This window comes from Aulostomus chinensis, chromosome 16 (genome assembly GCF_037954235.1).
Source record: "Aulostomus chinensis isolate RoL2024-O1b breed Wild chromosome 16, RoL_Achi_v1.0, whole genome shotgun sequence".
NCBI lineage: Eukaryota > Metazoa > Chordata > Actinopteri > Syngnathiformes > Aulostomidae > Aulostomus > Aulostomus chinensis.
In genome coordinates this window covers 19877795-19904382 of record NC_141335.1, presented here as the reverse complement: position 1 = coordinate 19904382, position 26588 = coordinate 19877795, and the positions used below count along the sequence as shown (strand labels likewise).

The 26588-nt window shown below is 41.1% G+C and overlaps 2 protein-coding genes across 3 annotated transcripts in view; one reads left to right on the top strand and one right to left on the bottom strand.

Annotated features, from left to right (window-relative positions):
* Positions 1 to 7429: 7429 nt before the first annotated feature.
* Positions 7430 to 10229, top strand: epcam (epithelial cell adhesion molecule). The gene is made up of 8 exons (XM_086180115.1): positions 7430 to 7783; positions 8491 to 8592; positions 8676 to 8937; positions 9042 to 9107; positions 9179 to 9344; positions 9433 to 9630; positions 9718 to 9762; positions 9854 to 10229. Exons 1-8 carry the CDS (start codon positions 7723 to 7725, stop codon positions 9875 to 9877), a joined length of 924 nt encoding a protein of 307 aa, XP_086036241.1. The 5' UTR covers positions 7430 to 7722; the 3' UTR covers positions 9878 to 10229.
* Positions 10230 to 11246: 1017 nt separating this feature from the next.
* The window catches only part of plekhh2 (pleckstrin homology domain containing, family H (with MyTH4 domain) member 2), a 37025-nt gene continuing 21683 nt past the window's right edge, over positions 11247 to 26588 (bottom strand). For both annotated transcript variants that reach the window (XM_086180832.1, XM_086180833.1), the window contains 17 exons: positions 26417 to 26503; positions 26101 to 26259; positions 25864 to 25944; positions 25464 to 25643; positions 23625 to 23733; positions 23365 to 23477; positions 22487 to 22666; positions 21718 to 21815; positions 20923 to 21100; positions 19789 to 19947; positions 19607 to 19704; positions 19357 to 19498; positions 18687 to 18823; positions 18373 to 18502; positions 17806 to 17892; positions 15792 to 15944; positions 11247 to 14601 (listed from right to left, as the gene is read on the bottom strand). In XM_086180832.1, coding sequence (XP_086036958.1) covers positions 14416 to 14601; positions 15792 to 15944; positions 17806 to 17892; positions 18373 to 18502; positions 18687 to 18823; positions 19357 to 19498; positions 19607 to 19704; positions 19789 to 19947; positions 20923 to 21100; positions 21718 to 21815; positions 22487 to 22666; positions 23365 to 23477; positions 23625 to 23733; positions 25464 to 25643; positions 25864 to 25944; positions 26101 to 26259; positions 26417 to 26503 — 2277 coding nt within the window. In that variant the 3' untranslated portion in view covers positions 11247 to 14415. The remainder of the gene's footprint in view (positions 14602 to 15791; positions 15945 to 17805; positions 17893 to 18372; positions 18503 to 18686; positions 18824 to 19356; positions 19499 to 19606; positions 19705 to 19788; positions 19948 to 20922; positions 21101 to 21717; positions 21816 to 22486; positions 22667 to 23364; positions 23478 to 23624; positions 23734 to 25463; positions 25644 to 25863; positions 25945 to 26100; positions 26260 to 26416; positions 26504 to 26588) is intronic.

The following is a 26588-nucleotide window of genomic DNA, read 5'->3' as shown; positions in this document are numbered from 1 at the left end:
GTTTGTACAGAGGGCATTGGCATGACAACCTCCATTTTCTTTTTGGCACTCGTCTATATCCTGACAGTCTTTGCCATCTCCGATGTATCCGCTGAGACAGACACAGCTGTAGCTGCCCAGGGTGTTGTTGCATCGGGCCTTCTGGTGACAACTGTGCAGGCCGCTGAGACATTCATCGATGTCTTTGCACAGAAGGCCGTCACCCTGGTAGCCCATGCGGCACACACAGGTGAAATTGCTTTTGACCTTCAGACACTCCGCCTGAGCGTGGCACTTGCTGCCCACCGCCTCACAGTCTCTCAGGTTGGCAACTGAGAAGAGACAGATAACAAAAATACTCAATTCAAGGTGTTTGGAGTCATACAGAGGAAGTACACTGATTGTGTGTGATGGGTTTAAGTGTAAGAGATGGCTGACCTGCACGGCAGTACACCAACAGTGTAAATAGACTTAGCAGCCACAGGAGCGGGAACCTGTGAGGACAAAAACAAGAAAATCATGGGATTGTAACCACCATCTGCTTTTAGAAAAATACACCTATCTGTGTTTATTTTTCAGAAATGTAACGTGCATTCCATGCACTTGGTATTTCTATCAAAAATGCTGCATGTAATTCTATATTACAGGCAGTAGATTTAGCTTGAAGGATTATGTAGCAGCAAGAACAGTCATCCAGCTATACTATAGCAATAAGAGACAAAGTATGGATTTGACCTATCTGAGGAGTATGTGTTACACGTTGCACTGTGCTTTGTATGTCACAAGAAGAAGAAAAACAGGTTTAACCCTAGCAGGTGAAGTTGTAGAAGATAATATTTTTTCGTGAAAATTGGTTGTTTATACGTGGCCAAAGTTGGTTGTTTATACGTGGCCAAAGTGAACAGAGAATTTATCCTTGTAATATTTTATTAATTAATCAGAAAATAATAATAATTTGTCCCTCAAATTTACTGCTGTTAATCAGACAAAACATTTCATGTGACTCGTTTAAGCTGTAAAGGAAGTTGACAGTAGATTCTGTCTTCAACATCTCAACTTCATCTCCAACTTGTAAAAAACAGCATATAATTTCAAAAATACAGAATACTGAAAAAACATCAATCTTTTAAAAATTCTGATTCTATCTATTGCGGTTCCTCTCCTATATGTTGTTACTCAATGTGACCGTACACACTGCTTTATTTTCCTTTAGTATTTACTGTTGTACAGTGTCTCTGATTATTGACATGTCTGTAACTATAATTATTATAATTACCACCCAAACATTTCTTCAAGTTCAATTTTGCAGTTTTGTGAGTTGAATCAAGACAATGCTTGATAAGATTCTGTTTTTATGAAGACTGCTTCATTAACGTAATGAAAAATTAAAATGAATAAGCTGTTTCATAGACCATTCATTGATTCCATCCACCCATTGCCTCCTAGCGGCTACGGGCGAGAGGCGGGGTTCACCCTGGACAGGCCACCAGTCCATCGCATGGCCAACATTCACACATTCACACCTACAGCCAATTTAGAGTATCAATCAGCCTCGTCCCCAATTGCATGTCTTTGGACGGTTGGAAGACGCCAGAGTACCTGGAGAGAACCCACGCAGGCACAGGGAGAACATGCAAACTCCACACAGAAAGATCCCGTGCTCGAGCCGGGACTCGAACCCGGAACCTTCTTGCTGTGAGACCACAGTGCTAACCACTGCACCACCGTGCTGCCCATTCACAGATTATACAGGATAAATATAATACTCTTGGTGCAGAATATCTATGGAGCAGAAGAACCATCAGCAACAAAACTATGTACGTACGATGGAAAATGAAAATATATATTCAATTATTAGTACTAGTGCAGAGATTTGACCATAAGGAGCATCAAGTGTTATTAAATGTGTACTCTTTTTTTCCTTTTAACCAACAGAAACACCAGAGAGTTGATCTACTGTCAGTCACTATAGTACTTTCAAAGGTGATTGCTGCATTATCTTGTTGAATTATGAGAAAAATGACAGTAATCCCTGTTTGTTCTGATTGGGTTACCCTCTAAATGTCAATAGACCCTCTTAGCCATGCAGAGTTATTGTCTGTGTCTCAGGGGAATGTTCTGGATGGACAGTGTGAATACTGAGCCAGACTCCTATTACATAAATGTGTAAGGACTGAAGGACTGCACAGAGATGTCCATGATGGATACAACAGCTTACTAATAGCTTACTCCATAAAAGGACATTTCGGGAAATTTGTCTTTTGCAGAGAAATGAGAAAATCGTACTTCAGGCCCAAACACACAGTAAGCAGTAATGATCAATTTATGCTCCAGGAACAGTTGTGGTCAATGGCACCAGGTCAGCTTTTGAAAGTTCAGGCAAAAAAAATCCATGGGTGAACTTCCTAACGCATGCACAGGTATTTACTTAGCATTTGTGTTTAAATTGTGTCACTCTTGTATGGATTAAATATATTCAGCATATTAAACATTTTTTTGTTGTGTTTATGATACATTTTTAACACATTGTTAATAAACCGTGCTGAATTTTGCTAGCGTCAGACAGAACTAGGCTGGCTGATCCCCACGTTTTTCATCATAATCCTAAACCAAGCTAAACTAACTGCTTGCTGCCTCATACATAACAAACAAATGCACTGGTGTCATCTTTACATCTCATACAAAAAAGTGCCTTCTGCAATGTGAATCAAATCCAAATTAAGCTTTGGGCTTCAAAAATTACTCTGAACTAAAGATATCATAATTATTGATAGATATTCTGTTGGATTAATGGTAAATCATCATAGACAAATCTTGGTAAAAATGTTGATACATACATACATACTGTATGTCCAAAAATGAAAAAACAAAAACAAAAACAATAACAAAAACAAAGTAAAAAGAAAAGCAGATAACAGAGTAACAGAGATTTCTCTCACCCCATATCTTCCCTTCTCCTGGTGCTCTTAGAGTGGAAAGTGTGGACTCCCCTCCTCTGGATCCCACTCTGCTCGTTCCTCGTCAGACCTCTGTCCTTAGCAGCCGTTTCTTCTCTGCCACCTCTGTCTTGATTCCTCCCCCCCCTAGGGACTTGAAACAATGACCCACCTTACCATACCACGCACTGCCCTGACATCTTAAACCTCTGGGAAGGGGAACACCCATATTCCCCTGGTTATGTGTCAGCTCACACACAATAAACACAGTGCTACCCTGAGGCCTTCGTTTGTCCTCTTCAGTGTAGTCAAGAGGACGGGACTTTCATTCACCTGTTCGTCAGAGGAGAAAGGGATGTACTGCCTTTAACTGACGATTTTACTTTGTGAATTATTGTTTTGTAAAAACATCTGTCATTCAATCCCAGTATAAGATCATGAGAGATTAATCAACCATGTAGATTAGCCAGACACTTGTTGTTTTGATCCAGGAGGCCACCAGCCTGTCACCTGTCCTGAGTTAAATATTTCAAGTCTCATTTATCCTTGAATTTGTCAAACATCACTTTAGAATCAGTTTCTGTACAGAATCTTATCTGCATTGAACTTCACTGTACTGTCCCATATTTCATTCATTTAACATGATTCTAACATAAAATAAAACCTAACCTTTCTCCTGATAAACAGGCAGATGGGAATTGTTTTGATCCAGCCATTGGGCTGATAATGCAATGCAATGCAATTCCTCAAGTGAGTAATGGATAGAGTCACTTAATTTAAAACACTCTTTTGGGGGTATTAATTAAGTGATTATGGAATCAATAATCATTTTGGAAATAATTAGATGTTATTCAGATTTTCTACAATTATCAGAATCAGTATGGATTTTTTTTTTTTTAATTAGGTTACAGATACATCATAATTTGAATTATCTTTGGTTTTGTGTTCACGTCACTGCTGACCAGAGATGAAGCTGATGAGTGGCTGTGTCTACTTCAGGGTCATTTGACCTCCAAGTGAATGCCATTAAAACCCCTTTTCATTGCAGTCAAAAGCTAACGTTGCACGTTCCCTTATCCCCTGATCATCTCGTCTGGACAGTGGTGGACATACTGTAAATTGAAAAACATGACTACAGTCATCACAAGATACAGATTGAGGATGTCGGCCTAAAGAGAGAAGCTACCACAGGCTACTCTGAGCAAACCTCCACTCAGAAAAAAAAAACGTAACATGACGTCTTGAATTCTTCCCTGGTGGTCTGTGATATTCATTCTCAATTATCCAGTTTAACAAGGCTCATTAATGAAACACAAGATAAAAATCTCAAGGCCTGGAAAAGTTATGGAAATTTCTTCCAGAGTATCTACATATTAGAACGTACCTTTGCTCTTTGGCATAATTTGCTTGAAAGACATAAATATCAAGTAAACTCCATGAAATGGCTCATCTTAGAAAGATGATCTTATAGAGTCTACATTTGAAAGTCTTCATTGGCATGACCTGCGTGAATTTTGTAATAATAATTAGCCCAAGAGTAGGAAAAATAGGTCTACCAAAAAGGGAAAAATCATCATCCCACTGAAATTTTAGGATTGCTACAGTCCGACTCCCAATGAATGATGTAACAGAGTGAAACAGCATCCCTTCCATCGTTGACTCCCAAAACCTGAAACGACTGATGAGAACTGAAGTGAAGATTTGAAAAGATTTGAGCAGGAGAGGTTGAATAATGATTTTGTTGCGTGTTAGTTCAGTTTTAAAGGTTTAGCAGTGGGACAAATGTCATGTCCGACTGATGATGAATATTTATTAGAATAGTCAACTCGTGAAGTCAGCACAAATGGGGGGTGGGGTTGGAGCCTGTCCCAGCTGACACTGGGCCCTTCTTTTGCTGGAAGGCCACTCTACCTCTATATCAACAAATAATCTTGATCGTAATCAAGGTTTTGTGTGCAGTATTTGACAGCATACTACATCCTGCTGAACACACACACACACACACACACACACACACACACACACACACACACACACACACACACACACAGGATACATCACCCACTTGAACAGGAACCTCAGGAACATTTTAAGTGTGAGTACGTTAGGTTTAGCTCTCAGAGCTGCTCTCTGCAGGCACAACAGTTGCACTGCATTGCCAGTACAGTAGACGGTTGTGCGCATGTGTACCATTTACCATAACTACATCAAAATCATGCAAAGCACAAACAAAAGCATCACTATATGCAGTGTGTGCGATGTCAAAAAAAAGGACGCTGGATCGACCTCATCAAACTCTATCAAGTACCTGAGAATGCATCCAAACAGCTCAGTCACTTGGTAATGTGAAAATTATAGCTGTGGCTGTAAGTTACCTTGCTACTAGCAATCTGGGACACTAACTGAATTACAGAGTCTTATGAATATTTTAGGAAGATGAGTGTTTTCGAATGCTGGCTTTGCCGTGGCAATTCTAATCAATCCGCAGGTCATGTACCACCACCTGCTGGTTAAGAATAGCTACTAAATTTGGAGAAAGGGGAGGGAAAAAAAAAGGCCAAGAGACTTGAGACCTGACTTGGATTTGCAGTAAAAGACTTGTGAGCACCTCTGGATAATTATGCATGTATGTATGTATGTATGTATGAATGTACTGTATTTATGTATGTATGCATGTATGTATATCATTTTACATTTTCAAATGACCTAATACAAGTGATGGCCCAATGTTGGCCCAGGCGGCTTCTCATAGCTGAAACAAATTATTGTAGTATTACATTGTAGTTTGATTTTTTTAAACCTCCTGGGCTACAAATAAACAATTGACATGTGACTAAATGATGGAAAGACATTTACAATGATTTACTTGAGTCTGAAACCCAAAGTTTAATGTTAATGTGACAGTCTGTGTACAAGACTAAAAACTCCCATTTCTCACTCACTAAATGTGGTAAATTGTCTGTAAATGAGTATAAATGGGATTTTAAAGATTTTTTTCCCCTGCTACTCTCCAACCAAGATATACAAGAAGACTGGTACTTATTTTATACGGGTATCTCAAGCCACAGCATGTTACAGTTAACAGTGACACAGGACCCAAATAAAGACTTATTTTTTAAAATAAGTGAAACAGGACTGGAGGCCCTGACAAGACCTGACACAGAACACCAAAATAAAATAACTTACAAATTCATCCAATCACTCAACAAAACACAGGTGTGGGGACAGGAGGGTAGGGACGGAGCTGATAGGCTGATGATCACCGGGAACAGAGCTATGACTGACCGAGACTGGTGAACCAACAAGATGCAGGTAAATCACACAAAACTGATAGGAAACAGGGGGGGAAGACAGCAGGGAAGTGATTATAAAATAAAACTGGAATGACTGGGGTCCAATTTGAAAGAGAAAAACAAAACTAGAAGGCTAGAAGTTAAATTTCACATGGTCCAGATGGAATCTCGACTGCGTGAAGTAGAAAAGTAAAGACTGAAACAGGAGGAAACAGCTCGTCAGTCTAATTCCAACGCAACACACTAATAAATTCACATGTCAAAAAAGGTTTGGAAAAACAACTTTTTTCAAAAAGTGAAGTGTGTGTGTGTGTGTATGTGTGTGAGATATGGAAGGTCATATATTCAGGTTAAGCGTGGAACATTTTCTATCACTCATTTACATTTCATGTGATCTTGATTCACTGACATTCGTGATTAAGGATAAAAATATCAGCAGGCCTTCTACTGAGAATAATTTTAGATTGATCATCTCTGAGACCTGAGGCGATGACTAATCCAGCATCGTGTGACTCACAACACCTGAGAAAAGTTTCCCAACCTCTGGTTTCTGTCTGTTAAGACTCAGACATGTCAACAATGTCATTGTGTCACAGTATCTGTTCAGGATAAACAATAGTCACATACACACAAGATGTAAAATAACAAGAACATACAACTTTGGAAGGCCTCTTGAAGCTAATATATTTGATAGACTGTGAATATTACAATAATACAGAATATCCAGGGAGTTTTTCAAAAATAAATCCTCTTAATTGATCATAGCGATTAAAACGTAACCGTTACAGTGAGATACGTACTCGGAGGTAAAGAAAGACACAGACACACTCACACAAACAAACACACACACACACACACACACACACACACACACACACACACACACACACACACACACACACACATATATATATATATATGAGAGGCGGCCCTAAGTTCTTGGAGTAAAATGAATAAACCATATGAAGATAATGTGTTTATGAGTCTTGCTGGGGTTATTCCAGCATAAAGTTCAAGGGAAAAAAAGGTGTGTCACATTACAGAAAAGGCTGAAAGATTCAAATATGTAAACAGAGTGGGTGGACCATATATGGTCCTACCGGAACAAAGGTGCCTTCACTGCTCTCTTGCGCGTCTATGCAAATTGAAACGACGTCATGAGCCTACTTCAGTTATAAAAGTAGATCATGACAACTTCTTATCAGCTCGACAACAACAACTATTGAAGAGGATAAATATATATATTTATATATATATATAAAAAACCTTTAATACTTCGAGGGACTTTGGTAGCGCTCGTGCCGTTGTCATACTTTTACCTGTTTAGTGCGCGTGCTCGTCGAGGTTCCTCTCCAAACAGGTTTAACCACCAGGACACACCTGCGAGCAGAAAAGGAAGCTTTGTGTGCCTCGACTCCCAACTCCATCTTTGACCTCTGTGGACGACGGACGGATAGACCGAGAAGACTAAGAAAGCGTTGAATTTGCGGGTGTTAGAATTAAGTAGTTTGACAATGAAGGTTTGGATTGCTCTCGTGCTCGCCGCCCTCGCGGTGGGAGCCTCAGCTCAAAGCTGTAAGTACTTTTCTCTACTTAAAAAAAAAAAAAAAATCTTACCTGAATGTGTACTACAACGCCCTTTGTGGTCACGTCATGTCGTTTAAGTTATTTAGCGTTTCCAACTTCTCATTTTCCTTACACATTCGCAGTTTCGAGCTTCGGTTATAGAGAGCAACATGGTAACTGTTAAAATTGTGTTAATGGGTTATTTTCTTAACACCTTACATAGTTTTAGTTGAATTTTGTACAAATTGTGATTAAACTCGAATAAAAAAAACTGTTTTAGTTCATTTGAAGGGATTTTATTATAAAGTAGTGACGCAAAGCGTATCAAAGAAGGGGTTTTGATATCGATCGTATTTAGGTTTGTTGTGAGTGTGGGGGTTGGGAGCGATTATCATGCTCCCCCGGGACTTCTCTGTTTGGAGAAACCAACGCCCAGGTGTTGAATGAACCTGCCAGTCTACCTGCTGTGCTAGCTTTGATATGGTTATGAAACCGAGAATGAAATAAAACAAGAATTAAGCTTACAGACATCTCTACTTACAGTCCCTTACATATGTTGGTGTTTGTTTTTTTTAAACAGCTATTTGTTCATGTAGGCCTTTGTCAAATGCTGAAACGCTTACAATTAAGCAGTTTGAACTTTATAATGTAACCATCTATAAAGTCAGAAGTTCTAAGTTGTGGCAACTTTCATTGATTTGTCCTGTTATATCTAGGTTCATGTGACTCTATGAAGTGGGCCACCTGTGACGGAACTCCATGCACCTGTCACGTCTTAATTGGTGACAACATGAAACAGACGCTGGACTGCAACAAACGTAAGTTGAAAAACAGAGGTTTTCTCTGCTTTGGCTTCATTCTCGTCGAGCCTTCTTATATAGGTGTGTGTGTTTGACTTCAGTGATCCCCAAGTGCTTCCTGATGAAGGCTGAGATGTACAGAGCCAAAAAAGGCCTGGATACACGTACTATAGGAGGAAAGCCAGCGGAGACGGCCTTTGTGGACAACGACGGCATCTATGACCCAGACTGTGAGACCAACGGCCAATTCAGGGCCAAGCAGTGCAACAACACCGATGAGTGCTGGTGCGTCAACAGTGCTGGCGTTCGCCGCACAGACAAGGGAGACACGAGTCTCAAGTGTGAGAAGCTGGTGGAGACCTAGTAAGTAGATGGTCCTTTGTTGGGGTTGACAACTAAACCTGGAAACAACAACCTCACTGAACTTTTCCTTTTTCTCCCCCCCCCCCCCCCCCCCCCCCTCCCAGCTGGGTCCGTCTACAGCTGACACACAAACCAGTATCGAAGCCACTGGACGCCGCCAAACTGAAGACGTAAGTAAATTTATTTATCGAACATTAACACGAGTTTCACAGCATGCTTATGATTTCTTTTCAATACACAGCGCCATCGCGGATGCGATCAAGACCCGTTACAACAACTTTAACAAAGACTTGGTTGAGGATATCCAGTATGACCCAGACTCCCGCACAATTGTGCTTGACGTTAAAAAGAAAATCGGAGATCGTGCAAATGATCTGACCCAGATGGCCTACTACATGGAGAAAGATGTATGCTCAAGCTTCTTTTCCCCTAAGAGATTTAAAAAAAAAAAAAAAAAAAGTTTTCTCACATGTCCTCCTCTTCTTCCTCCTGCAGGTGAAGGTTCTGCCCCTCTTCAAGAACCAGGAGAAGTTTGAGCCCTCTGTGGACGGACAGAAGGTGCAGATGGAGAACATCCTGGTGTACTATGTGGATGAGGAGGCCCCTACTTTTACCATGAAGCATCTGTCCGGTGGAATCATCGCTGTCATCGTAGTGGTGGTGCTGGCTGTGGTCGCTGGCCTGCTGGTCCTTGTAAGTGCCCACAGATCTACATTTTGGACTGTAACGCTTTGACTTGCAAACATAACTTAAAAGCACGCTTATGTTTCTACTTTGTAGTTCTTCGCCAGAAGGCGACAGAATCAGCGGTACAACAAGGCTCAGGTGAGACGGACCTCCTCTAATTAAAACATACATGCGTGTGCTGTTGTATTGCTCTCGGTTAACTAGTTTATCGTTGTTTCCCGTCGTGCAGCAAAGAGAGATGGACGCCATGTAACTTCTGCATCACAGTGGGGCCATAAGAGGAGTTTGCTTGTGCATCACCATGTGGAGGAACATAGTTGCAGTGGGAATATGCCATTTTACTTGAGGAACAGATTGTGCAGGAACGATTACAATGCCTTGATTATTTTCGGCATCATTATTCATGCTACAGTTTTATTTATAAATTGCATTAAATCTTAATCCTCCATCCAATCTACATGCCATAAAGAACTGTGCTTTTTAAAATAATGCTGTGCAAATGCTGGATTTTAATATTAGAACATGTTGAATGGTTTCAGTTCCACGTCATAGATTGTACAGTTTCTTACTAATGTGTGTTTTTGTTGGATTGTTTTTAATAAAAAGTTTTAAAGACTAATTTTGTGCTATGTGAACTTTTTTGTGTTGTAAACTGCAGTGCAAGCAGCGTAGCAGCTCATTGGTGGGATGGGAACAGAATGGAGGAAGTACTGTAATTCCCTATACACGACTGGGACAGCCTGTTAAATCATTTACTCTCAAATATAAAAAAGCCAACACAAGCCTCTACAGAGTTGGTCGTCTAACATCGTAAGGAATTTCAAATATTCATCTAAAACGTGACATTGTTCCTACTGATGATGTGAGATGCCATGTACAGACTAATCTGGGAGTGGCTGCCCTGTTGTAACTTTACTGGTATTAGGATGAAACAAATGTATTTCCTCTGGGCTCATTTTATTGCCAATTCCCCCACTGAGGGATGAATAAAGGTTTAGCTTATTTCATCATTTAAAATCAGTAACTGTACATAAAAGTTGCTTGTGAACCAGATGTAGTATGCAGCTTTGTTTCTGATGTGTTTAGTATGGCAGAGGCCAAAAAAAAAAAAACATAAGTAGGAACTACTGACGAGCTCCAAACCTGTACTGGACTACCAGATGTTGGAAACCTTGAGAAATGCAGAAAGAAGTGTCCCACTGTGGCCTTCTAAAATTACAAAATGTGCCAATGTTAAATAACACCTTAAAGGAAAATCTTCATCTATTTTAAAGTGACTTTACCCCTAATGCTCCTATTTCCCTCCACTACCAGTCATTGTGCTAAGCTAACTAGCAATCAGCTCATCTCTGAGTGTCCTGAGTACAGAGAAGAGAGGGGTTATCTACATTCTTGACTGTTTCTGGAGAGGTGGTTTGTATGAATAGTTTTTTTAATTAATAGAAATTTCATTTTATTGTCTTGTTCGAAAAGCAGAGGACTAAAAATCTCATGTCACTCAGCCTTACATTCCTATGTACACACTCACTACAGCAGGACTGGTTTCAGATTTTTTTAATGAGCTATAAACTGGTGTAAAATGTGTTGTTGTGAGCCTTACACAGTCGATGCAGCTTGTTGTTAGGACTCTTCCAAGAGTAGTTGTTAATCTTCAGTAATAATTATTAAATACAGTTTAAATGGGGGAAACAGAAATACCACAAACAAGAACAATTACACGCAGGATAGTAATTAGTAGTTTCTGCTTTAATGAAATATGCTGTTTTATTTAGGCATTTTTCAAAGGTTCCTTCTTAACACACCTGCAAGTAGTCTTAAGAATTTGTGTTATCCTGAAAGTTGTCGAGCAAAACCAGCTGAGGTGGTGGAATATGAGTGTGCGTTGTTTATGGTGATACTGGTCAGCTGAGTTTACCTCACTCAGTGACAGCGCTTGTTCAGAGGGAAAGGGAGGTTGTTTCTTCATTTCTGCACTGTCTCTCTGAAACTGTCACTGGCATCACGTTGGACCTGTCCGTCAAGTTCTGATTCACTCCTGAACGAACACGCTCCACACACAAATACAGCAACAATTCATTGGAACGCCACAGGAAGTAGATCAGAGGCAGCAAACATCAAAAGAGAGAGGAAGAGTTGGGGATTTGTTGCCCAAAACAACTGGGGACAAGTGTTGTGTCACTGGAGGTGGATTCATGATGCAGCGTTTGTGTCTCTGTGCTTCACATCTGCAATCTGTTTAACCTCCAAGTCACAGTAACGTTAAACTGACACATACAAAACGAGAAAGAATGACAAAAAGTTAAATTGCCTTAAAACTAAGAAAGTCTATTTATAATTTTATTTTGAAAATACATCTCAGCAGTTGATTTCTCACTCTGATTCTACAGCATTTTTTTTTTTTACTTTCTTTTTCTCATTTTGAGGCAACAGGTTACTGTTGTCATTAATCATTTATTGATCAGTTCCACTTTTGCCTCACCTGATGATTCTTCAACCCGCCCCCTTTTCGTGTCCATAGCAACACAGCGACAAAAACATGTCTCTAACTAGTTCAGACAGGTTGGGTATCATATATCCTCCCCTCCCCCATCATCTCTCTCTCTCTCTCTCTCTCTCTTCCGTTGAAGCTTGTAGGAATGAAGGCGTGTCAGTTGCTGTCAGGCACCTGTTGTAGGTATCGGCACGTCACTATGATTTCCACCAACGAAAAGGCTGATGTTTGTGGGACAGAGCTGCAGTGCTGGTCAGAGTTTTTACTGTTTGTAAAGTGTTTCTGAAAACTTCACTTCCCAGAGGGCTCTGATTAACAAGTTTAGATAAAAAGGGGGTGGCCTCTTCCTTTTTTTTTTTTGCTGTAGTTTACTTTATTAGAATAACTGAAACAAGTGACCCAAAAGAGATTTAAATACGCTGTTACAAACACACAATAGTTGCTATTTACATGCATAGGAGAAGTCTCTCTCAAGTGCCCTTTCATATAGAAATGTCTTTCCAGTATATCTGAGCTAAGTAGTTAACCCTTTGCAAATTGTGAGGTGGCACGTTCCCACTTCAACTACTTTCTCTTACCATCTTCCTCTATAAACCTGCTGCTTCCCACACAAACCACATACAGAGAGACTTTTTCAACAAATTCCAGAAAACACAAGATGAGATGTAGATTTCCTGTGCGAGCACATGCAAAGAACTGTTGGTGGACGGTAAACTTGATGGAGAATTCAGGAGAATTTACGGGTACGCATCATCAGTAGTGTTCCCCTGGGTCACGGGGTATTTCGGCCCTTTACACTATACACCCTCCCCAGGGGGGAGCTGTAGGGTGATCAGACCTCAGCTTGCGTCCCAAGCCCAATTAGTCATGAGAGTCACCTTGTTGACAAGTGGTGGACATCTCAGGGGACTATGCATGGCAGGGGCGTCCTGTTCCCTGAGTCAGGCCTAAGCCGACCGCATACCTTCTGTCCGACTACTTGGCGGCCCAGCTGGGGTCGCTCCTCTTTAGCCAGAGCCACTGGCTGCTTCTTTCTGCGGCCTCCGATGCCGCCTTGACGGCTGCCCGCAGGTTCTTGCCCTTAACTCCCAAGTCCCTCAGCAGTTTTGTGGTGGATGTTCCCACAAACCCTCTACACCCAACCTCCACCGGACGGACTTCCGTGTTCCAGCCACATTGCCTTGCTTCGGCGGCTAAGTCGGCATACCGCAGATGCTTCCGCTCATAAGCCTCCTCCATGGAATCCTCCCAGGGTACAGTAAGTACGATTATGTACACCTTCTTTATGGAGGGAGACCAGAGCACCAGGTCAGGCCTCAAGGTCGTGGTGGCAATCTCTGAGGGGAACACCAACTGACTGCCAATGTCTGCCAGCATTTTCCAGTCACGTGCAGGGGACAGCTGGCTTCTCTCTGATGGAGTTGAGTTGCTCCTGGTAGCTGTAGCCCCTTCACGGACAAAGGCCGTTGCCCATGGTGTTAAGGTATTAATATTCATATAGAAATGTCTTTCCAGTATATCTGAGCTAAGTAGTTACCCCTTTGCAAATTGTGAGGTGGCACGTTCCCACTTCAACTACTTCCTCTTACCATCTTCCTCTATAAACCTGCTGCTTCCCACACAAACCACATACAGAGAGACTTTTTCAACAAGTATTTGTACAAAGGTTCCTCTTTTGTCCTGGCTGTTCAGTAACGAAAGCACATTCCCTCTTACAAGCTTCAGTTTTTTTCCACACGATCTACAGCTCTTAAGTCACACTCATTGCATTCTGGATATATAAAGTACGCACATCTTCACTAAAGTTCAAATGTTGTTTTTTTTCGTAAAGTCATAGTAATACTATATTTCATAGTACAACAATGTAGAAAAAGTCCAAGGGCTTTAACTTCTGAGAGGTATTGTGTCAAACAGGAGGGAAGAAAAAGATATAAAAATATCTTAAATTATTTCTGCATAAAGCATCATTGCTTCCTTGATATAGGGAATATAATAGCACTCCAAATAGCATGTGCACAAAAGGACAGCACAGATTAATTTGACATTTTAAAATGCCAGCTCAAACTCTAAAGCTGACATACCTCTTGGAGTCAGCAGATGAAAGTAACACTCATTCCAGATTGTATCAAGAAACCTTTGTACCTATAAAGCTCCAGTTTCAGCCCCGAGTACCAGAAATCTATGACCAAGGCACTAGGTAACATTTCAGGAGGTCAACGACTTCAAATAAAAGGACACCGACTCCCATAAATCTCAGATGTGACAATCATACAAATAAGACAGCTGGAAAATGTGGGCTGTCACAGCAGTGTGGGGGTTTTGCTGGGGCGTCCCAGCCCTGATGGCGATTTGCTCCTCAGCTCTTTGCTCTTCAGACTGATAGGCTGGGCCACCATTAGGGCCGGGGCTGAGAGGTGATGGGCAGCGGCCTTCTGCTGGTGAGCACTGTTGATGTAGCTGGAGATGAGGAGGGTGATCTCTCTGATCTGAAACACGAAAAGGATGTAAAGGTCTTCATGACAGCTCCGTGCACAAGTGTCAAGTCATCAGTACAACCTTCTATACATTATTCCATGGAAGAGGACCTAAGACCTCATTACAGAAGAAAATCCTAACTGTCCAATCTCTTTTCAAAGCAAGGACAAATCACACCTTCCTGTTACAAAAGCAAATCCTCAACTCATGATCTGTCCTATCTTATCTTTAGAGATCTAAACTACAAAACTATAAAGTTGATTCTTCAATCACCACTCATCCTGCCATGCCTGGATCTGTTTGGGATGTACAAAAGACTGCCTCCATTCATGATAGCTGTTGCAATCCACAATCTAGGGCCCCTATCATGACATATTTCCCCACAGGTGATAAAGTAATCATTTAGATCATACGGTCACTTTATCCAAATAACATTTGGATATGCAACAAGATTTTGGGAGAATTTGCAGCTTTCAGCTGAGTCTGAATTTGTCAACATTCTAGTTCTAATGTAGAATAGCAGGAGGAGCGGCTGTCCACCGCCTCGCTGCAACACTCAGCAGGACTCAGCTACTGACACAGCTAAAGTTAGCAAGGTAGTAGCTGGACATGGACAAGATTACACAAACAGGATCTCAATACTCATCAATACGACCTGGTCCAGGAGATTCAAAGGACCATCATATAGTTAGTAGAGCCTTTCAAGCATAATTTTCCCATACGTGTTCCCCATCATCATCATCATCGTCATCATCACACAGACCATGCAGGAGTCCTGCTACTTTAGAATAGGGTTTATGCCTTCCTAATTTCGCAAATCCTTCAGTTCGGATGGTTGATTCATTGCTACATTCCAATTCTTCCCAAATGCAATTATGAAACATATTTCTGTAACACTAAATATCTTGATGAACTTAAATACACTGGGATTTACATATACACATATAAAAGGCCCATTCTTAGCTGATAAAAACATAAATTCAAAGTTTCAGGTGTTTCTACATGACTAAAAAACATATTTATGAAAATCGCATTAAATTTCTACCAAAAGATCCATCTCACATCCTAAATACTGACAGGTTTAATGAGAACAATCCAATAATAAACCCTGAAATAAAAGTGAAACAAACTTCTTGTGATGTTTGTCAAATAACATCAGAGGAACAACATGATGTGATGCAGGGCTGAGTGTCCCCCTGACCTTTGAGGCATCCATAGCAAACAGGTGCTTCTCTGATGGTTTATCTTTGGTAGCATTGTTACCGGTGTTCTGCACCACCACCACCAGCATGAAGTCCTGTTTGCAGCCTCCAAACGTCATCAAATGTTTGTAGGGGTGGGACACCACTGGTTTCTGAAAACACACACACACACACACACACACACACACACACACACACACACACACACACACACACAGATGCCTGTGTTATCACAACTGAGATTATAATGTTCTGTTTTGCTTGCCTCGATTCTTGCATCTCTACATATCCATGCTAAATATCAGGACCTTAAAGACAGCATCTCAAAGGTTTTAAATTTAAATAAATATTCTTATGTCACTGTTAGGGTGAGGGTTAGGGCTGAAAGAGCCACTGGTGCAAGGAGCTATTATATTTACTGTTATTACAGAATGAATGTGCTGTCTGCAACCCCTTAGTCCTCTTCGGTCATATTTCAATTCCTTTTAAGTCATGTTTTAATTCCTCTATGTGCCAGTCTTTTGAAAATGTGTCATTTCACTTCAGAATCGTTGCAGTAATTCAATATTCTGATTCTGTCCTGTATTTTATTACTTGGTGTGGTGGAAATTTCCTGCATGTGAGTTTCTGAAAGGAGAATCATCAGGGTTTATGTCATGCCCAGTGAACACCATGAGAAATACAAACATTGTGGAAGCATGTCAGCACCAAGTCTGTAGATGTCCTGTTAAGGGTCGGGGGGGGCTGGAGCCTATCTCAGCAGCCTTTGGCCGTGAGGCGGGGTTCACCCTGGACGGGTCAACACATATAGACAAACAACCATTCACACTCACAGCCACACCTACAGTCAGTTTAGAGTATCAATCAGCCTAGTCCCCAATTGCATGTCTTTGGACTGTGGGAGGAAGCCGGAGGAACCCATGCAAGCACAGGAAGAACATGCAAACTCCACACAGAAAGATCCTGTGCCAGGGCTCGAACCCAGAACCTTCTTGCTGTGAGGCGACAGTGCTAACCACTGCACCACCGTGCCACCCTTTATATAAGTTATGAATAGGAATTGTTTATAGCAAGAATCACTCGTACCCCAGTCATGAAAACTTGTCATCCTTCCCTCTCACTTCTGTTTTGATTGACCCTAACCACTGTCACACACCTATCTGAATACCCTGTGAAAACTGGCACACTATTACAACTAGCTTGATCCTTCCAATCACTTCTTTGTGACTCCACAATGCAAAAAACCCCAAGAATGCTAAAAACACCCAACACACAATAACACAAACAGTTCAGCGCTACCTTGAACTAGAGGGGTCGAAATGGTTCAAGTCAGTTTTCTACCATGAATGAGCTCCCAACTGGAGGGGCTAGCAGTTACCCTCTAAGCTTAAATCGTAACGTTTGATGATTACTGAGTGTAGATCAGGACTAAGATGACGTGGATGCCATCGAACGCTTCATACGCTTTAGAAATTATTCACGGAATATCTTCAAGCTTAATATATGTGGCTGGCTCTTTCTGCATTCTGAAGTAAAAAAAAAATGCAGGAGGGGAAAATGTCTTCATGAGCTCAGGGATAAAATGCACTTTTTGTGCAAAGTATCTCTTCAACTATCAGGATTTTCTGCTTTTCATGACAGAAAAGTTAGCGTGTTTTGTACTGAAAAGAAGCAGTTTGAAAATGTCACTTTGAACTCCGGGAAACTGTGATGGGCATTTTTCATCTATTTTTCCACCTATCAATGTCATTTATGTTTTATTTGACCTTTTTCACTTTTGTCCTAGATCAGTCAATACTCTTGAACTTTGGGAGCCCCGAAGTTTTAAAAGATTTCCATGTCACTAAATGTGCTGCAAAGTAGCAACTACTGAAGGAAATAACACATTAGTGACTGAACCCAGTAGTTCAATAACCAATGACCTGTGTGTATCATGAAGCCTGGATATGCGCGTACTGCTCAGCATCAACGTTTTTATACTTCTTGCTTGCTTGCATGATTTGTAAAACTTACAATGGAGTTGTGCTCCAGAACGCTGATACCATCTTCATGAACGGCCAACCAAACACGTACACACTGCTCCGGAGATGGCGTGACAGACTTAAAACACATACACATTTATTGCCACCATTAGATAGAGTTTGATAAAGTGACATCATTATTATACGACAGAAACATCTCCTTAACCCAAATGTCATTTAAAGCTTACTTGTACATAATCCCCTGTGAAAATATATTATGAAGTTGAGATTCTTCAATTACACATTGAAGCTTTACTAGAGCACATAAAAGTAAATGTAGGTGGAGTAATATCTGCATGACAGCAGTATTCCATCCAAATGAGAAACTTCAAAGGGACAAAATACTAAAACCATCACACTGTGTAAATACTTCTATGGAGTCAAGATTTTCTGATCTGGTTTATTCATACTTTATGCATATTCAGTTTATATTTTAGCCTTAACAATATCATATTCAAACAAAGCTGTTAATTTCAGAGCAAATAACAATCCCATGTAAACATTTGTAAATATCTTGATAAGACAATCATGATTTATACAAGATAATCCAAACACTCACCTCTGCTTCAAAGAGTTTGGCACCAAAGAGAGGCCACTTCTTGGCAACAGTCAGGTAAATTCTGACGCACTCAGATGAACTTCGACCCCTGAGCGAGGCCCAGCGGGCAGAGAGACGCTGCAGCAGCTGTCTGAGGGGAAGAAAGGAACTATTCATTCATCATATTGAGATGAAGCTTTATGTATGTGGTTGTGCTACACAACTGGAAAAATAGTTATTGTGTAGCTGTATGTTTCTGTTCAGGACAGACAAAATAAATGACCCTTTCTAAGATATATGTGTAGACTGAGCCAGTTTTCAGTGTGTTCTGATACCTCAGCAGCTCCTCAGATGAGGTCCGCCGGTAATGTTTAGGGTAGAATCTGTCCAGGACCTGTTTCAGGGTTTGGTTAGACTTGGTTTGAGCTGATCCAGGAGCAGAGAAGGGACGTTCAAAGTCCCCAAATTCCACCTGAAAAATAAGAATAAAAATCATTAAACCAGGACAGACTGTACGTGTACAAGATAAAGAACTAGAGACTGTTTGTGATGAGATCATATGAGCAACAACACCAGTGCACATGTTGATGTTCCCACCCATACCTGTACTCAGGAGTCATTACTATGTTATTACACGAGTCAAACACCTATCTTCAAACTTCATCGGGATTTGAAATACACAGCTGTTTAGTTTTGAGACTTAAAATGAATGATTTTTAGGGGTCTAACTCCTTCTGGTGCTTAGACCAAACCAATTTTCAGACAGAGCCTTCTTTTAGCTCTCAACTACTCACCTATAAAGCTTCACGACTGCATTTCGCCTAGTTGTCACACAAACAGTAAGAAATCAGTCCAAACTCAAATGAATGAACATCTGCCAAAGTACTAAAACCGCCTCTAGATCCTGCTACAGTAGGGGTCTCCAGGACTGAATTTTAACATCATTATCCCACACGCTGGTAAATACATGAACATTATTTTAGAAAAATGCATTAGCTTTCCGACCTGGGCCAACAGGGCAGCCATCTCCAGAGCTAGTTCCTTGTTCACAGGAAAATGTCCCACCACGATAGCTTCATTGGTCTGGTAGGCCAGTAACAAGCGCTCCCTCTCGGACTCGCCCCTCGCCTGGACTGAGAAGTACAGCCTGGGGATGGAAAGGGAATGATACTAAGGGTATATAGTAAATATGGTCATAGATGCAACCTTATTGAATTCACATGCACATAAAAAGATTAAGGTAGTCTTTACCTACCTGTTCTTGTAGGTAAGCCGGACAGTCCTAGTGTTTTCAGACTTGCCAGTGTGCTGCTCCTTAGATGCTTGCTCCCACTTGGAGATGATATCACAGATCTGCCAGAGACAGAAAGACATCCAATTAGCATTAAACACTTTGTGCAAACAGAAAGTAGTTTTTTTTATGAATAAGAGCTGCACCTTGATGCTTCCTTGATGCAGGCAGTGCTCCAGTTCTCGTCCTGTGGGATCATCGGTGTATAAGCTGAAACCAGAAAGTCCTGTTTTCCTCATGCCAGTGTCCTGGTTGAGGCGACACTGGAATTCGTCCACTGTGGTTGATGCATCAAAGCTCACCACCTATGAAGAGCGAAGTATTTTACAGAGGACTATTGATAAGCCATAGTAGTCTTATATAAAGTTAGTTTTCTTGAAGAAATGTAACTATAAGACTATAAAGGCCCTGACACCAGGTCGGCAGTGGGCTGTCAGTGAGCTTATTTCGCTCCTAGGCTTTGCATTGTGTCCTGCTACATTGACTGTATTCTGCCCTCATCATCAACTGATTCAATGTGTTGAAGTGGCAGCGGAGATTGCTGGTTCAAGAACATGTTCTGATTGGCTGTTCAGCAAAGTGAATCAGAACATGAGAGGAGAAACACAAGGGAAAGAAGCAAGCAAAAACCAAGTTAACTTTAAAGCAGGCTTTATACATTTTGAAGCAACCAGAGGTCACAAAAGCATTGTGCCCACAGTGCCCGCTGGTATGGGGGAGTTATTATCTCACAATATTTGCGCTAGTTGACTAAGTATTATTTTCTTAGCAGAGTGTTCAAGTACTGATTTTTGATGCAGGTGACCTTAGGTGATGGAATAATCAGCTTTTGTTGGCAGTAGTTCGCTCAGAGTGTCCAGACTTTTTGTAGAACTGCAGGAACCTTGTGATGGCATCAGAGGAAAAGTCGGAGTAGCACCAATGTCAGTAAAGTTTGTCCTCTGAGAACCACGAATGTCTGGTCAAACTCTCATGGCATTTAAACAGATACTAGTCTATCAAAATGACCAACACTTCAATCCACAGAGGTGCTGGTGTGGTTATGGATAAACAGTCAATTTAAGACATTATAATGGGTTGAATTTCAAATGTGTCTGGTCACAGTGTGGCATGGAGTCAACTTGTAACAATCTATCAGCAGATTCTTGCCATGTGGATACATTTGATTTGATATTCAGGCCACAATTGAATCACCTTGGAAGATAAGTGTGACTGAGCTCTGTAGCTGTCCCTCTACCATTAATAATTTCTATCTTCCTATGAGTGTGTATTATTTTTACCTGGTAGGTGTTGTTGAGGAAGTGAACAGGCACACTGAAGGGGAGCGAGTGGTGATAAGGATTCCTCAGGAGAATAGACAGGATCTCCATACGGGATGGCCTGGCCTGCCTCTCGCCCTTCTGCTGCGTACGCTCCAGAGAGCGCTGGCAGTAGATGGCGTACTTACCCACTTCAGTTCTGAGGACAAAATGATATCAAGTGTAATCAGATATTTGGAATTCACCTAAAAACAGTCACAGCCACCTAAATTAATAATTTAGAAAAAAAATGTGATTAAAGTTCCTAATAATAAACATGTTACATCATTTAAAAAAATGAATTCATAAATGTAAATGCTGATAAATATTAGGATAATTAATTCTGTAGTTCATGTATTCATTCACTTCATTGCATTCATGTATAACTGGATTGAATTATCACTGAAGGATGTTAAGTAGTCAAACTGTATTCAAATACATCCATAGCAGTAAACTGACAAGGGCTGTAGTTATACAGTATGTGTGTGGTTGTGTGTCAGGTACACAAACAGTCAGCTTCATTAGGTGAAGGCAGTCACTTAGAGGAGAACTACAAAGTTGGTGTGCTGTTTGCGAAGCCGACAAACTGAGTGGAACTTTATACTATTCAAAAATTGCAATGACACAAGGTGAATTACGCCCGCCAGACTGACAACAGTAAAAGAAAACAAGCATTTTTGGAAAAAAATATGGAATTGCTCAGATACATTTGTTCACGTTTTAAGAGGAATAATCACTGGCCAAACCTAAATTTTTTTGTTGCAGAGGTTTCCTCACCTGGAGTCTGCGTGCCTTTTGAGGTGAACCTGGAGCAGCCAGAGGAAAGGATGCTGAGGCAGAAACAGTCCAACACACAAGGCTAAAAACTGCCAGCCCTGAAGAACGACACACAGATCCACTGTTACCTACACGGACTGTACCTGAATGCAACCTGAGCTATTACAGTATTGTGCATGGGAGACAAACATAGTGTTTTCCTAAATAACAAGTTATCACTGCTACAGCAGGTATTTATTCTGTTTATCAGCTGCTTGGAGTTCATTAATGTACAGTATCATATTGTGACTTTGAAGCAACAGTGGTTGAGGATCATCAGAAAGAGCTGAGATTAGATTCATGCTGTGGAAATTTCCATTCCTTTAGACGCTCAATCACTCACTCAGCCCTCTGGTGGTGGTTTGACTTCAGGTGTTGTGCATAAATGTTATTGGATGAGGATGATCACATGACTGAATGTTGCCATAAGACTAAGACAGGCGTTTCCAGAAGTTAAAATGGGTTAGGATGTTGCCTGAGAAGACTCTTTAGGGCTTCTATGTAAAAGCTGTTGTGGGATAGTGGCCACTGTGGTGTAGTGGTTACTGACAAGACTTTTAGCAATTTCGATTCCATATTTCTAGAAAAAAAATTGGATTCTAATTGACTCAGTGAACCCTGAAGATTTGACACTTTTTCAGACATCTTGTATTTCTTTATTTTTTACCAAACGAGCAGCTCCATCAATTACAACAGATTACTGCTGCCACCATGTGGTGAGAGAACACACCTGTAGGGGTCCTGGGTGGCCATGTGGTTGCCTCCTTTGGGTCTGCTTGATGAGCTGGCAGAAGAACTCATTCTGAAGCTCAGGGTGGGCCAGACACACCTGCAGGGCGCTCTGGGCCAGTGAGACGTGATAGTCGATGGCCGGGGCATCAATAGCCACGTTAATGAAAAGCTGACAAGTCTATGAAGACACAGGAGAGAAAATCCGACAAACCTATCAGCAAGTTGCACTTAAGTCTGATTAAATTGTTTAATTGTATACAAGCAGGCCATAGATATTCAAACACTTTCAAAGTACTGATAATAAAACTGCCCACTTTGTTGAATCTTTTATTATTGCATCTATATTGCTGAAAAGGGATGGCATGACTTGGCCATCTAGCAACCGAAGGGTTGCTGGTTCGATCCACACTTTCCCTGCTGACCATGTCAAAGTATCCTTGAGCAAGGTAATGAGCCCCTATTGCTCCTGATGGCCCTGCGACAGACTGGCGACCCGCCCAGGGCCAATGTCAGCTGGGATAAGCTCCAGCCCTCCCAGCCTCCACCCCCCGCAACCCTTAACATATAGAAAATGGATGGATGGGTGGATATTGCTGTGACATGTGTTGATTGTGATTACTAATTGCTCCCTAATTCAAATGCCAGAGGACAAACCAATACAATGACAGGACCAGTTCATATTAAGCACTGAACGATTTTTGGTTCACATGAGAGATAGCGTGGCTGAGAGACACTATTTTTAAGCAGAATATGTAAATTCAAGCATTCTTAATTTAAAAAAAATAACTGTTAAATTTTATGTAAAGAAATTGTTACATTTTCTTGAATTGGCCAAAGCAACAGTTTGCAAATAAACCTATATGGATATTTTAGTACCTTAAAGAGTTTGACAGCTTCTGTTTGCAGGGCCTGTGAGGGCAGTGTAGTGAGAGGAGAGGACAGAGCCTCCTTACTGAAGCACAACATGGGGTGTCTCCAGGCCGGAGAGTCTGTAGAGACAGAGAGTCAAACTACTAGCTAATAGCAAGTACAAATTATACAAATGAATTAAATGTCATTCGTAAAATATACTAAAAATAAACCAACGAGGTTACATCAGTGACTGGAAAGTAGAAACATTTTGTAGAAAGACTTACTTGCATCTCCGTCCAGCTGAAAGAGTTTCCCCACTAGTTGCTCAAACTCAGTGCCGACTTTGCCCACCATAGTTCCGGCAGCTACAGACAGATGGTACAGCCAAGAGTCCTACACAGACATTTAAATTACGCAAACCAGAATTTTAACTCACATCATTCAGATAAACTTGGAACAGCTGCTACCTGGCTTGCAGCTGATTCTTTATTGACACGGATTTCTTGATTTCAGTTATTAAAATGGTTTTATAGGCTTTGTTGATATGAGATGATTAAAAAACAATGCACAACAGGAGTAATAGTATGGCTACTCTTTCTTTCTCCAAAGTTTCCCTGACTTCCAGGAACATGAAGGTAAAGTTAAGTTCCAGTGAAACAGCAGCATGCATGCTGACATCATCTGACTGTACCATGACCTATGAAACCCACCAGAAAGCTCAAAAAACTCATTGAGTGAGACATGCAAAGATTTTATGTCTACAAAGAAAGAAGAAACTGACAAATTGCTGAACGAATGCAATATAAAAGACCTATCTATTCATTTTCAGCATTGTTTGTTCTGTACAGTGTCATGGGGAACTGGAGCTTATCCCAGCTGATAGGGATCCTCTGGTTTATCAGCTCAACATCAGTATCACCCCATATGCGTGTGGTTGACTGGCATCAGCCTATCAGCAAATAAGGTGCCAATCACTGATGCCGGTTAGCCAAAATCAATGTGTCTGCTGGGTACATGCACTGTCCAGTACCACCTTCCTGCAGCTGTAGCTTTCTCCATGACTGGTAAAGCACAGTTGCTAAGAGCATGTATGGTTTATTTTCAAATGAAAGTGTGAGAAACCTTCAGCTGTTATGGGGAATTGGACTGTCTTGCAGAAAGATCAGTAACTTGTCTGCAAGATAGGTTTGAGTGACATGTCAAGTTCAAAAGTACTGATTTTCAGTTTCGGTTATTGGCCGAATGGTTATTTTCATTTTTCATATCTAGGGTAGGGTACATCCTGGACAAGTTGCCAGTCCATCACAACCTTTCACACATTCTTCACACCTACAGGCATTTAAGCATTTTTCACAGAAATCATTTTGAGTCATTGCAGGTTAAACATTCATTGTGGCCCTGTTAGGTTTCAGTAGCCCTCAAAATGTAGTGTTGTGTTGTGTTCACCAGAATGGCTGACACACAAGAAAGAAAGGGACCAGAACGTCTTTTATCAGATACACCCGCGTTTACACAGCTATGACATGTTCAAAAGGCTGTGTATCTTCACCTAACTTTGCATGTTCTTGTTCTGTGGGAGGAAGTTGGAGCACATGGAGAGAACCCACACTGGCACGGGGAGAACATGCAAACGAGCTCCAACCCACACATAAGATATTCATATGAGTCTGACACTAAAATAACTACATCTCATCACTTTCAACAGATCTATAGTAAATGTTTAGCACAACCCTATTTCGATGAATGCAGGCAAAAACCATTTGCCACAAAAGTGTATTTAAAAACCATTGTTTACATGGTACCCATTTATGCAAAATACATAAAAAATGATGAATATTCACTGTTGGGGACAAATAAAAAGTTGTGTCTAACAAGTAAAGGAGGGGCCCAGGTGTTTCAGGCAAATTCACAAACACATTTCCAATTGCTGTGCTTAGCAGAAAATGTCTGGAAAGTTTTTTTTTTAAATCATCTCCCCAGTTAATCCGTGTTTTCACATCTGTATGATCAGTAATTGCTGGATGACGAAAGAAATTAATCGTGCTAATAACAGCAGCTACAGCAGAGAGGAAATATGACGACACAGAGAAACTCAAACCTCAACAGTCTAAAATATGAGCAACCTTTTCATGGCGGTTCTCAATGAGCAGGTATGTTGGTCCTTGCTCCTGCGGGTGGATGGTGATGGTGAAGGGAGTGGCCTGTAAGCCCCGCCCACATGCCTTCAGGTCATCATCTGAATCCCGGGACCTGTCCACCTCCTCCACCTTGGCTTCCCAGAGCTTAATCTGACCAAGGGGGAACTGAAAACACACACACACACACACACACGCACACGCACACACACACAAAATTTTGATACAACAGTCACTTCTCAAATGCCATGAGACGGAAATTTCCTTATTTGCAACCTAACAGATTTCAAAACTGTTGACTGATTTATGAGGAAGTTGAGACACTTTTCACTTAGCCTGACTAGAGGACTACAGTTCTGTCTCTATAGCTTGGAAGTGGTAACTGTACCTTGTCCTCTTGGCTTCGGAAGTAGTACAACGTTTTGCCAATCAGAGCACACCAAACTCGCTTAGAGTAACCGTGTTTCACCTGCCGTTGATAGAACACAAGTGAAAATCTTATTAGAAATAAATAAAGGCAGATACATGTATACTGTCTGTATCAAATACAAAACCAGTGGGGTTGGGAAATGTAATTTCACTTGATTTTGTTGAAGTTGTATGTTGCTGTATGCAGTAATGGGACCTTGATCAGAAGTCCCTTCATGCCGGGCCGAATATCGGGCTGAGTGAAGAGAGGGCTGGCAGCTTTCATCCTCAACACACTCTGCAGCACCCTGAGCCATTCCTCCAGGAGGTTAGGAGAGTCAGCCTTCAGGTAGTACACCCGCTTTCCTGTCATGATCTACAGGGAACAATGGGAGACAGGTGGAGGAAAGGGAAGCAGAACCCATCCGGAGATGTAGAAACGTGTTAAAAAAAGAATAAAAAAACCACTTACACATTCAGCTTTGATTCCAAAGTGAAAGGAATTGGAATAATGACATCAATTCTTTGAATACCTGGAGAACTTGTTTTCCTTCTCCACGTGCGATGCTGCTGGTGGCGTTGACCTCAATCTGACCCTGAGGTTTTCTGATCACATCACTCTGAAGACGTATGACAGAGAATCAAACCATTTAGAAGTAGTATTCTATCTATTTTTATGTACAATGTGGACAGACATTGAATTGA

Bases quoted from the DNA above. Each gene is read 5' to 3' on its own strand.
- epcam (XM_086180115.1), top strand. From the start codon at position 7,723: ATGAAGGTTTGGATTGCTCTCGTGCTCGCCGCCCTCGCGGTGGGAGCC. The intron at 9,108-9,178 runs GTAAGTAAATTT...TTCAATACACAG, and splicing joins GACGCCGCCAAACTGAAGAC to CGCCATCGCGGATGCGATCA. The intron at 9,763-9,853 runs GTGAGACGGACC...CCCGTCGTGCAG, and splicing joins AGCGGTACAACAAGGCTCAG to CAAAGAGAGATGGACGCCAT.